The sequence below is a fragment of the Pleurodeles waltl genome, chromosome 6 (genome assembly GCF_031143425.1).
Source record: "Pleurodeles waltl isolate 20211129_DDA chromosome 6, aPleWal1.hap1.20221129, whole genome shotgun sequence".
NCBI lineage: Eukaryota > Metazoa > Chordata > Amphibia > Caudata > Salamandridae > Pleurodeles > Pleurodeles waltl.
Window position 1 is genome coordinate 1,708,906,874 of NC_090445.1, and position 13,044 is coordinate 1,708,919,917.

The 13,044-nt window shown below is 46.1% G+C and overlaps 1 protein-coding gene across 1 annotated transcript in view; it reads right to left on the reverse strand.

The window, feature by feature from the left end:
• Nucleotides 1-8,528, reverse strand: part of WDR46 (WD repeat domain 46) — a 66,467-nt gene extending 57,939 nt beyond the window's left edge. Inside the window, exon 1 of the mRNA XM_069241886.1 lies at nt 7,858-8,528. Coding sequence (XP_069097987.1) covers nt 7,858-8,112 — 255 coding nt within the window. The 5' untranslated portion in view covers nt 8,113-8,528. The remainder of the gene's footprint in view (nt 1-7,857) is intronic.
• Nucleotides 8,529-13,044: the final 4,516 nt, after the last annotated feature.

The following is a 13,044-nucleotide window of genomic DNA, read 5'->3' on the forward strand; positions in this document are numbered from 1 at the left end:
GGGGAGTGACTCCTCCTAGTTTTCCTCATTATCTCCTCCAGCCTTGCCGCCAAACGTGGGGGCAGTGGCCGGAGGGGCGGGCTCCACTAGCTGGGATGCCCTGTGGCGCTGTAACAAAGGGGTTGAGCCTTTGAGGCTCACCGCCAGGTGTTTCAGTTCCTGCAGGGGAAGGTGAGAAGCACATCCACCCAGTACAGGCTTTGTTCCTGGCCACAGAGTGATAAAGGCACTCTCCCCATGTGGCCAGCAAAATGTCTGGTGTGTGGCAGGCTGGCAAAAACTAGTCAGCCCACACTGGAAGTCAGGTATGTTTTCAGGGGGCATCTCTAAGATGCCCTCTGGGTGTATTTCACAATAAAAAGTGCACACTGGCATCAGTGTGCATTTATTGTGCTGCAGGGGTGTGGAATTTATTAAAATATCTACTTGCCCAGGGGAAAAGTTGCTTCTCAAATCTACTTGTCCTGTAAAAAGATCTACTTGTCCTTTGGTGCCATGTAGTGTGGCGACAAATTATGGCAGCAATCTCATTATGTAAGAGCTCTGATAATAGCGTCTCTGATTATGCCAGGGCTACTACCTTAGTAGGGCTTGAATACTTACAGTTTCAATCCCTACTGTAGAAATTTCCTTATTTTTCCACCTTTCTGCAGATCTGCATACTGGGGCTGGAGGAAGCAGTAAGCAATAGTTCCAGGGCTGGAACGCCTTTGAGTCTGCAAACCTACTAACCTGCATGTTTTAAAGATTTTCACCAGCTTCTCTCTAATATTTTCCCATAATAAGAAAGGTTGGGAAGAAAGTGGCTGGAGGGAAAATGAACTTGCAAATGCTCAATAGATTTTCACATGAGCAAATCTACACATCGTATTTACCCATGCTAAAATACAGTTCACAAATATTTTATAGGGGTACAACATATACCATCGGTGCACTTTTGTGACTTTCTTAAAGAATATGGGGCCACATGTCAGTAGGTTCAGATTTGCGACCCGCAAATTGCGAGTCAGAGAGACTCGCAATTTGCGAGTCGCAAATCCGAATGTAGGATGGTGTCCCTGACACCATCTGTGATTCGCAAGGGTTTCGCAAATGCCCACCTCATGAATAATCATGAGGTGGGTCGCAATTTGCGACCCCCTTGCGAATGGCGGCCTGCTGGAGACAGCAGACCACCATGTCTGTGACTGCTTTTTAATAAAGCAGTTTTTTTTGTAATGCAGTCCGTTTTCCTTAAAGGAAAATGAGATGCATTACAAAAACAAAAATTGAAATGTTTTCGTTTCAATTTTTCAGAGCAGGCAGTGTTCCGCAGGACCACTGCCTGCTCTGAAAACATGTTTACAGTGACATTCACAATAGGGAAGGGGTCCCCAATGGGGAAGGGGTCCCATGGGGACCCCTTCCCTTTAGCGAAAGTGTTAGCACCCATTTGAAATGAGTGCAAACTGCAATTGGTTTGCGCCCGCGGTCACTAAACAATCCTACATTGCACTGCGAGTCGCAATTAGGAAGGGAACACCCCTTCCTAATTGCGAGTCGCAAACCTGTTCTGCGATTCGGTAACCAGGTTACCGAATCGCAAAACTGGGTTTGTGCATCGCAATGTGCTTTTTGCACGCCGCAAACAGCGAAAGTCGCTGTTTGCCACATGCAAAAAGCTACCTACATGTGGGTCTTGGTCCCTAATTAGGTCTGGTGTTAACAAAACATTTTGTTTTTATTAAATTTCTATTTCTCTCTCTTTTGGCTGGCTTTACTGTGAGCGATCGCATTCTGCTCTTCCACAAGGAGCATATTGGCACACAAAGTAGTTTTGTTCAGTGTCAGGAACTACAGTGGCAATCAGTGACGTAACGAAACTGGAGGGTGCCCCTTTGAAAAGAACATGGAGGAGCCCCCTCTCCAGACTCACTCAGGCCAAGTGCTGTGCTGAAGGGGCCCCCAGGAGGGCGGCTGCGGGGCCTTTGTTATGCCACTGGTGGCAACGTGTGCTTTTAGAGTTCAAAAATGTTTTGGGTTTTTTTTTGCCAGTGTTTGTTACAGTGTTGAGGGCCTGATAGCTCCCACAACAATAAAGTGTTACAAAAGCCATGTCAAAACAAGACACGCATTGATGAAACTAAAAGACTTATAAAAATATGTCAGATCAGTTGGCTTTGTCAGTGTTTGTTTATTTTCATGCTTCCCATAATCGTGTTGAAAATGGTTACACTGATTTTCCATTAGAAATATTTTTGGGAAATACTAGCATGCACCAACACATTTTACTAAATGACACTTCATTTGCATCTAATCAGAGAGCATTCTGGGAGCATTATACTTAGCCTCATAGCCTAAACTTTTCAAACATGTGTATACACGTTTTTTTTTTGTACTGGAACCAACGTCAGTAGTGAAGTGTGACCTTAAAACATTTATTTACAGCACTCACCCTAATAATGAAGGATTTCAAATAATGAACCATAAATACAAGTTCCAACAGCATTATCTTTTGGAAACACATTACCTCAACTGCAGAGAGTTCCACTCTCTGTAAACAGGCAGCCAAAGGGTTTGTGCTGCAGAGGGTTGGGCCTACTTGTCCCAAGGACAAAGTAAACATAAAAACTTGTTGCCCTTGACCCCAAACAAGATGTCCCCGGGCTATAGGAATTCCACATCCCTGTGCTGAGAAGTTTGATACCAAACTTCCCAGTTTTCAGTGTAGCCATTATGGTGCTGTGGAGTTCGTGTATGACAGACTCCCAGACCATATACTCTTATGGCTACCCTGCACTTACAATGCCTAAGGTTTTGCTTAGACACTGTAGGGGCATAGTGCTCATGCACCTATACCCTCACCTGTGGTATAGAGCACCCTGCCTTAGGGCTGCAAGGCCTGCTAGAGGGGTGACTTATCTATGCCATAGGCAGTGTGAGGTTGGCATGGCACTCTGGAGGGGAGTGCCATGTCGACTTAGTCATTTTCTCCCCACCAGCACACACAAGCTGACAAGCAGTGTGTATGTGCTGAGTGAGGGGTCCCCAGTGAGGCATAGGACATGCTGCAGCTCTTAGATACCTTCCCTGGCATCAGGGCCCTTGGTACCAGGGGTACCAGTTACAAGGGACTTACCTGGGTGCCAGGGTTGTGCAAATTGTGGAGACAAAGGTACAGTTTAGGGAAAGAACACTGGTGCTGGGGCCTGGTTAGCAGGGTCCCAGCACACTTTCAAATCATAACTTGGCATCAGCAAAGGCAAAAAGTCAGGGGGTAACCATACCAAGGAGGCATTTCCTTACACGAGGGTTAAGAAGTTTGACTATTTAGGTATTAAACTATTGACCAACATCTCCTGGAGCCCACATATATATAGGACGGTCTGAAGCATAGGCAGGTTGCTAGAGTTATTTTGAAAGAATACTGAACTTCATTAACAAAGCCAATAGTGCCAACCCTTCAGGTGCCTGAGGCCAAAGTACTTGGAACAGCATTGTACGAAGCTGAACTATGGGGATGTAGCGACGTCTCTGTGTTAGAGCGCTCAGAAAACAGTTTTTTAAGATCACCGGTCTTTCTTCCGTAGTATGCCATAACATCACTGGCCTTGGAAATGGGAGTTAAAAAAATCATCCTTAAAGCATTACTGCAGCCTTTGTTATTCTGACGCAGAATAAGTGCCACACTAGAGTTGTCTCAGTATGCTGTAGCCCTAGCAGATAGAATCAAAATAGATGGATTTCATAAAATCTCTTGACTGTCTTCGATTTCGAAAATTCTGGTCTCCTTGGGCTATTGTGACATCTGGCATTACCCAGTAGAATCTCAAGTTCCTTCTAAGAAGTTGCTGAAGAGACAGTATTGGGCATTTATGCTCCAGAGCATGGGTACTCGCAAACATTTTCCCAAGGGCCAAAAAGTTTGGTTTGTGATGTGCCCAAGGGCCGCATCGATACCAGCGGAATGGAGGTTGGGCAAGATGGTTGGGGGTATTGGCACTTAAGTATCGGTAGGCGAAGCGAAGGATATACATCTAGTGGCTAATTTGAGCAATATGGAACTAGAAAACCTGGGATTAATGTTGGCTTCCCCAATTTTCCAAACTGTGATCCTAGGCAATTGCTTAGTTTCACTTCCCCTCCTTTTTCTTCATTATTATCACATATGAGTTCATTGAAATCCGGGTATGCACCATACAAAGCTGCTCCTGTGTTTAATTTAATAAACTATAATGTTGTTCATGTATAATAGGAACCCAGGCCACTCAAAAAGTGCACATAACATCTGACTTGCTTGTTTAATTCTCTATTGGCGAATTTGTCATGGTAGGGGTTAAAATGAATGTTTCTAAATTCATGTTTGAAAACTATCACATTTAAATAAATACTTCTCATTGCACTGATACAATAAATTATACTTAGGTGAAATGGACTGCATGTTAACTTAACACACTTTCTGAATTTTGAAGTGACTGTTATATTTTTACACTTTTGCTGCAAGATGTCTTTAAAAATGGACATGCTTCTAAAGTGAAGCTCAGGACACCCTGGTTTCTTCCTTTCCTTAACACCAGTTAACCTTGAAATAAACGATTGCCTCTCTATTTCTGATCTTTATATTGTTAGAGCTGAATTGAGTGAACAACCCTGTACTCCTGTTCTCCAGGGGGCCGCACCTTGAGTACCCATGATCTAGTAGCACAGTTGCAATGGGTAGCCAAATGCCAAAGTTACACAAGGGGAAATAGGGGTCAAACACAACAGTGGGAATAATGGTAATGTCAACCAAGCAGCTGCTCTGGGGCAATGCCAGGATTATTGAATGTGCTTCAGTGTTGTTGGGCACACGCCCTCAAAAGAACACACACACTGCAACCATACATGCCTGGGACCCCTCTGATGGGTTTGTCTGGACAACACAATAGAGACAGACTAATCCCATTAACAATGTTGGCAGGGAATGGCATCAAATTGATGGGCACTCTCTGCGACAATGATGGTAAGAGACGATGCCAGGATGGTCCAACACTAAAGTCCTACAGGACAGCTTCTATTATACCGGGTACATACTGAAACATATATTGGGAGCTGGGGCAACTGAGGGAGCCACCCACATCGGGTTACAAGTTTAATGCATACTGTCTCAAGGAAGGAAACCAATATCAAAAAATGAAACTATCCAAATTCTTGTTCAATGACTTTAGAGGAAAGTGAACAGCAGACATGAAACTCATGACTGATGAAGACAACTGGAATTAGATAGTGAACAATACCCATGGAGTATCCAGGGATGCCTGCTTTACCACTGTACTCAGTACTTCGCTTACACCCAGAAAGTTGAACACGTTTACCTAAGGCAAACTCATAAAGCTCAAGGTGTGGAGCCATGGAAGCGGGATTTTACCAAACGGTCTGATAGTGTCCTGTACTGGCGTCATATTGAAGAGATACTCCACAAATCGTAAATGAAAGTATCTACAGAACTATTCAATTGCAATGATAGGCTTGTTTGCTAGGTTGCTTTCCCTGCTTTAGGAATAAGACATTAACTAGGAGATCCCCTGACCATGCCTTTGTACTGGCGAAAAGTCACATTGCAATGACCTGAAAATCAGTAAGAAGGCAGCGCCTAATGAAATGGAGATCAGAAGTACAAAAGGGAACTAACTGAAAGTGAAAGAGTCTTCATACTTATGGAGGCCAAGAGGGGAACGAGGAGGCCAGTGAGGAGACCCTGCTGGCCATGTTGAACAAAGGTGTTTCATAGAAGTGATAAACTTCCAAAGGGGTACAGGGTAGATACATGCAGGTTCCCAAGGTGGAATCATGAACACTAGAAGTCCGTGCCTGACTGTGTGGTTTTAAGGATAGTCCCAATAGAGACGCACATGCAATGAGAATGGGAAAAGAAGGTGCAAGAATATTAGTCGTGAATATACAAAAGGTAACTAACAAAAAATAGGCATGGCCAACACCTTGTGTCCTATGTACGAACCATACCCAGTGGGCTGGGTACAGACTTCAACTGGACGCTCAGCAGAAACTGACAGCTTGGCCCAAGAGAACCACAGTTCGTTTCAACAGCCTTATTAATGCAAGCAATCCTTCTGGAACAAATGCTTCATGTTCTTACAAAAAAATACTCCCAAACAATTATAACAGGAGTATTGTGTACTATGGTGGAGCAATGGACGTCGCACCATGTTTGAATCTTGTGTACTTCACTCAACATCTCCAATACAGACGACATTGCATCCAATACTCAGATTTTTTTTTAAAGAAAAGAATTGAGCTACTGGCAGTGACTCCAACAATGCACAACTACTATCCTGTCACTCACTTTTCACAACCATGACAAATTCTTAGGTGCTCGAAACGTTCTGCACTGCCATTAATAGATGGACCCAGAAAACAAAAGATGTGTCCTTTACCTGTGTCAGTCCAGTGCAGGAACACATCATTAGTCACACATTTGTTTGCAGATGGTGATCTACTTATAAAGGAATCAACCAGGGGCCCGAAAATATTTTTTTTCTTCTTTCTTTATTCCACACGTTGGAATGTGACCATATAACAGATCCAAACACAAACAGCATACGTTTCGCTTCTATAAAAAAACCTTTTTCAAGATTCAGCAACACTTGCTGCAAGGTGGTGTATTTCCATGTGGCATCATAGTAGCAAAAATGTTAGAACTGATAGCACCAGTTACAATTGGGTAAATCCAATAAAATAAATAAAATGTGGGTAAATATGAGCAGGCAATATTCAATACTCCTGTGTAGTACCTATAGACACGTCACCAATTAAATGAGGTCTGGGTACGTAGTCATAGAGAGCATAGCACCTCTCTTGGTGTGGGGGCTCATATGCATCTTAAACTTGTAAAACACATGAAACAGCGAAAAGTGTCCAAAGGTAACATCTTGTCTACTATGCCCACTAAGAGGGCACCAGCAAAATCACTGAAATCAGAGTGTATTCTGTCCTCATTAGAGGTATGACGAGAGCTACAGAAATGCTACATTATATATAGCGGGGTGGTGTATGGCAGGAATGTAATACAGGAACTAGGATAAGATGGGAAGGGGGGTGCCTACATACAGTTGGGACAGTACTACAAAGCACACACGTACTTAACACACAACAAGGGCATAAAATCACTTTCTTTCAGGACATCAGCTCCTAACCCAGTGTACAATTTGACGAACAAATAGGAGATACAACTGTAGTCTAACTGTATGAAGTGAAGCAGGATGCGAGACTCTGAATGAATGTTGTTGCTGATAGATGCAAGCCTTGGGCTGAAGCATGCAGAGCTCTGACTCCCCCCAGGTCCATGCTTGGGTAGGTCAGCCAGTCCAGGCTTTAGTCTTTACATTGTGGGACTTGTCATCTAGGTTTTATAGGGTCATAAAGACTACAAGTCCCAGAATGCAATACAAGTACCTGGAGTGTTTGGGATGGCTAAAATACAGGACCTGGAAAGCATGTTAGCTTTGGGACAAGGTGTCTCCGGTGAGGACACAATAACAGACTGGGGAGCATAAGCACACTGCCCTCCCCCAGGGCAGCAGCTGTCAGACCTCAGCTGACTGGGGTCCCAGGTTATCTAAAATGTGCTGCTCCAGTCCAGGTGTTGTCCTCTGAATTCTGGGAGTTGTAGTCCTGTTTTATAATGGAATAAGGAGGACTACAAGTCCCAGAAATCCCATAAAACCCCTGGCCTGGAGCAGCTGATCATGCGTGGACCTGGGGGCTTGGCAGGGATGTCAGACCCCTCGCTTCCCTCCCTCAGGCCAGCGATGCCTCTCTCCGCTAACGCGCGCTCACCCCGGCCCCTCCAGTCCCCGGGCCACGCACTGCCCTCCTCACCTTGCTCTTCTTCTTCTTCTCCTGCTTCCCCTCGGGTCCCCCCTGAGCCTCCATGCTCGGCTTCCCCAGGCTGTGCATGCTTCTGTCCGACAATAAAGTCACAACAAGGTGACCCGGAAGTGCTTCTGCGGGGACAATAAAGTTAGGACAAGAGGATCCGGCGAGGCGGCGGCCATGTTGGATTAGGCGCTGTATCCTGGCGGCCATCTTGGATTGTGGGCCGTAACGCGGCGGCCATCTTGGATTGGGCGCCATAGTGCGGTGGCCATCTTAGGTTGGGCACCAGCACCGTAGAGACGCCGCTGCAGGTGGTCGGGCTCGGGGGCAAGAAGGGGGATGGAGCGGTCCCCCTTCTTCTGCCGAACGTAAGGGCTGCGGCTCCCCTGTAAACATTTAAACAAAAGAGTGTAAAACCATCCGGTGACTTTTTTTGACTTGGCAATGCACCTGGCTAAAATCCATTTGAAGTGGCTGCTTCCTATGTGCGAGTCTTAATTCTGTGTCAGGACCGGAGGCTTTGGGTGAAGACACTTCCTGAAGCGGAGATGTCATTCTTCAGACAACAGGCAAACCACAAACCCGACTGGCGACGAGACGGACCTCAACACTACTCTCAGTTTTGACCCAGACACCATCATCCATCCTAGATCAGCGGACTGGACCCCAAGCGCGCAGTTCCGGAACACGCCCAGACGCGACTAAGAAAATCCTTAGATAAGGAGGTCCGGAACCGCCTCCGTTCCAAATGTCCTCGCCCAGACATTCCCCTTGACACCAGAGTTAGACCCCAATCTGGCGACTTTCCTTAAACGCTCTTCTAAGGATCCCAAAAAGGGTATAGACCGATCCTGGAGATCATGCCAGGAGAAACTACTGAACCTATCAGGACCCCCTTTGCAAAATCCTAGAGCTAGCAGTGAGCGCTAAAGAATCAGGCCCCTCCATAGACCTTGAAACGTTAGCAGGTTGGGCCCAAAGGGCATTATGCATGCTAGGTAATGTGAATTCTGCAATCTCCATTGAGAGAAGATGCTCTATTCTTATACGCATTGACCCCAAATTGCCAGATCTGGCCAATGCAGAACCAGGACCCTTAGCCAATGGTCTATTATTTGGGGCCAGATCTGTCAAAGATCTGGGCAAATTCGTCCATACCTTCACGTCTCTAGATAAGGCCCAGACCTCGCTCAGCACGGTTTTTCACCAGTGCCTTTTTACCAGGGCCGGCAGAAATAGAGGACGTCTGTCCGGCCGCCCAACATGCAGTCCCCCTACACCTCCTAAAATCGCGGATACTATTCCCCCAGAGACATTTTCTACCCCGCCATTGCTAGAGTGGGGCGAGCACGTTTTGTTAGGACCTCACACCGAAACAATTATGGAACCTACACTAATCCTCAAGGTGAGTCTGATACCTCATTCACCAGTAGTGTTAGGGGGGCAGGACCAGGTTTTTTTCTACACAATTGGGCAAAAGTAACTTCAGACCAGTGGATCCAACAAACAGTCTCAGGTTTCCAACTCAAGTTCTTCGGGACTCCACATCAACCACTTCTACCTCAAGCAATCAATTTTTCCCAACAAAATCACAGCTTTACTCAACAAGAAATCAACCAGTTGTTGATCAAACATGCTATCTCTACATGTCAACCCGGTTTCTCAGGGTTTTGCAGCAACATCATTTGCATTAAACAAAACAGGAGGGGGTTCACGTTTGGTGATCAATTTGAAGGAATTCAACAGCTAGATTCTTTATTGACATTTCAAGATGGGGGTATCCATCTCCTCAGGGACATTTTCAGGGAAGACGACTGGATGGTCTGTTTGGACCTAAAAGATGCCTACCTATCCATCACAATATTTACTCCCCACAGGAAGTTTCTACAGCTCAGATGGAGCAGTCAGTGATTCCAATTCAAGGTCCTCCCATTCGGACCTTCCTCCACCCCTTGGTGTTTCACCAAGATCTTACGTCCGGTGGAGGAGACTCTCCGTCCAGAGACGTTCGGATGATCATCTATCTAGACGACATCCTACTTATGGCACAGACTACGCAGGCATTCTCTCTCATCACCTGGAATGGACCATCTAACTGCTCCAGGACTTAGGTTTCCTGATCAACACAAAGAAATCAGACTTGACTCCCTCTAGGGTTCCTTATTTATCCCTTCTGTCCCTTCCAGCCCAGAAATTACACTTGATTCAAAAGGAAATCCGCTCAGCTCTCAGCAAAGACAAGCTATCCATCAGGGTATTAGCCAGAACTGTGGGCCTTTTAGCATCATCCATTCAGGCCATATTCCCAGCCCCCTTACACTACAGAGCACTTCAACGCCTGAAAATGTATCACTTACAGAAGAGACGGTCGTACACAGAAATTATAGACCTCCCCCCAGAAGCTCGCAGGGAGCTCCAGTGGTGGCTAGACCACATGTCTGCCTGAAATGGCAAAGCCATCTTCCGCTCCCGTTCAGATGTCGTTCTGGAATCAGACGCCAGCAGATGGGGTTGCGGAGCCAGGTGCGGCTCACTCTCCAGAAGCGACTGGTAGTCCCACAACAAATCTCAACTACACATCAATTGTCTAGCTCTTAGCAGGCTCCTTAGCAATAAAGACCCTGGCCCGAAGTCCAATTGCTGTGAACTCCTATGCATGGACAGCATCTCAGCGGTACAGTACTTTAACAAATTGGGGGGGCACGCAATCGAGAATTCTAACAGAGATAGCGAGGACCTTTTGGCACTACTGCCCCATAACAAGGTAACACTGACAGCAGAGTACCTACCAGGTCACCTCAACTTAATAACAGTTTGGAACTCCAGGTTCCTCAAGGACTTCAGCGAATGGGGACTCCATCACCTGGTGTATCAGGCACTTCAACAGAGATGGGACCAGTGTCATGTCGACCTGTTTGCCTTTTCTTCTCTCGCATCAGATTCCCCGATTATTCTTGTGGAGACCAGACCCCATGACCAGCGCCACAGACGCCTTCCTACAACAATGGAAAGGCCCTCTCCTATATGCATTTCCACCGTTTATCACAATACGAAGAGTAGCGGCGTACACTCGCCTCCAGAGAGCAGAACTAATCTTGGCCACGCCCATGTGGAAAGCACAACCCTGGTTCCCAGTACTTCTGGAAATGTCCAGAGACTCTCCGTAATGGATTTCCCCGTTACACAACCTCTTGTTAGACCCAGCAGGGACTCCCTATCCTCTGATTACACAGAACAAGCTCCATCTCATGGCGCATTTCCAGCAATGCTGGTCTCTGCCAGGCCTTTTGCGACAATCTCTCTCCTTTATATCCGCTTCATGGTCAGACACCACTCATAAATTCTACGCCTCTGCCTGGTGCAGATGGGTTTGTGGTGCGACACAAGGAATCTGGATCCCCTGGGGTCCCCCATTACTACTATAACAAACTTTCTAGCAGAGTCGGCATCAGAAGGCTTGAGTTATCATTCAATCAATAACTACCGATCTGCTATTTTGGCAGGGCACACAGCGCTGGAGGGAAACATGTAGGAGAACATCCTTTAATAACTAGGGTAATGAAAGGCATTTGTATGGCAAATCCTCTTCAACCTAAATATTCTTGTTTATGGGATGTGAATATCGTTTTGAATTTTGTACGGCGTTGGCCCTGTAACTCCGATCTTTCAAGGAAACAGTTATCAGCCAAATTAACTATGTTGTTATGCCTGGTTTCTTGTAAGGGAGTCTCTGATGTCAGAGCCCTAGACATTTCCGGGCGAGTGTTCTCCCCTGATACAGTTACATTTTCCATTTCAAGAAGAACCAAAACTTTCTCTAAACAAGTGGCTAACCCTAGTTTTCCTGAACAACCCTAACTATGCATTGTTTGAAAGAATATAAAGATCGTACCAGGGAATGTCCCTAGAAACCTGGGGGTCAACTCATGATCTCTGTCTTGAAACCCTTCCGTCCAGTGACTACAGCTACCCTGGCACGTTGGGTGAGATGGATTTTAACGGACGCAGGAATTGACACCTCAAAGTTTGGAGCTCATTCTGTGAGGAGCCATGGCCTCTAAGTCTTTCTCGCTAGGGTCACATCTACAAGGTATAATGAAAGCCGCTCATTGGTCCGCAGATTTGACATTCAAAACATTTCATTATAAACCCACAGTAGATGTAGGATCTATTGTATAATAACAGCTTTAAACGAGCATAATCCGTAGCCTCAGGCCCTGACATAGAATAAAAAAAATTCAAGCTTACGCAACAATAATTTTCACTTTGGGGAGTGCCCAGTGTCATAATCCTCTCCTCCGAGTCCTTAATAGAATTGAAAACTCGTGTCACGTAAGCTAGATTTTTTTTTAGTTTGTATGTTAAAGAGCTGCTGACCTTCCTGTAAGGAAATGCCTCCTTGGCATGGTTACCCCCTAACTTTTTGCCTTTGCTGATGCTAAGTTATGATTTGAAAGTGTGCTGAGGCCTGCTAACCAGGCCCCAGCACTGGTGTTCTTTCCCTAAACTGTACCTTTGTCTCCACAATTGGCACAACCCTGGCACTCAGGTAAGTCCCTTGTAACTGGTACCCCTGGTACCAAGGGCTCTGATGCCAGGGAAGGTCTCTAAGGGTTGCAGCATCTCTTATGCCACCCTGGGGACCCCTCACTCAGCACATACACACTGCTTGCCAGCTTGTGTGTGCTGGTGGGGAGAAAAGGACTAAGTCGACATGGCACTCCCCTCAGAGTGCCATACCAACCTCCCACTGCCTGTGGCATAGGTAAGTCACCCTTCTAGCAGGCCTTACAGCCCTAAGGCAGGGTGCACTATACCACAGGTGAGGGCATATGTGCATAAGCACTATCCCCCTACAGTGTCTAAGCAAAACCTTAGACATTGTAAGTGCAGGGTAGCCATAAGAGTATATGGTCTGGGAGTTTGTCAAACACGAACTCCACAGTTCCATAATGGCTACACTGAAAACTGGGATGTTTGGTATCAAACTTCTCAGCACAATAAATGCACACTGATGCCCCCTGAATACCTACCCGACTTCTAGTGTAGGCTGACCAGTTCCTGCCAGCCTGCCACACACCAGACATGTTGCTGGCCACATGGGGAGAGTGCCTTTGTCACTCTGTGGCCAGGAACAAACCCTGTACTGGGTGGAGGTGCTTCTCACCTCCCCCTGCAGGAACTGTAACA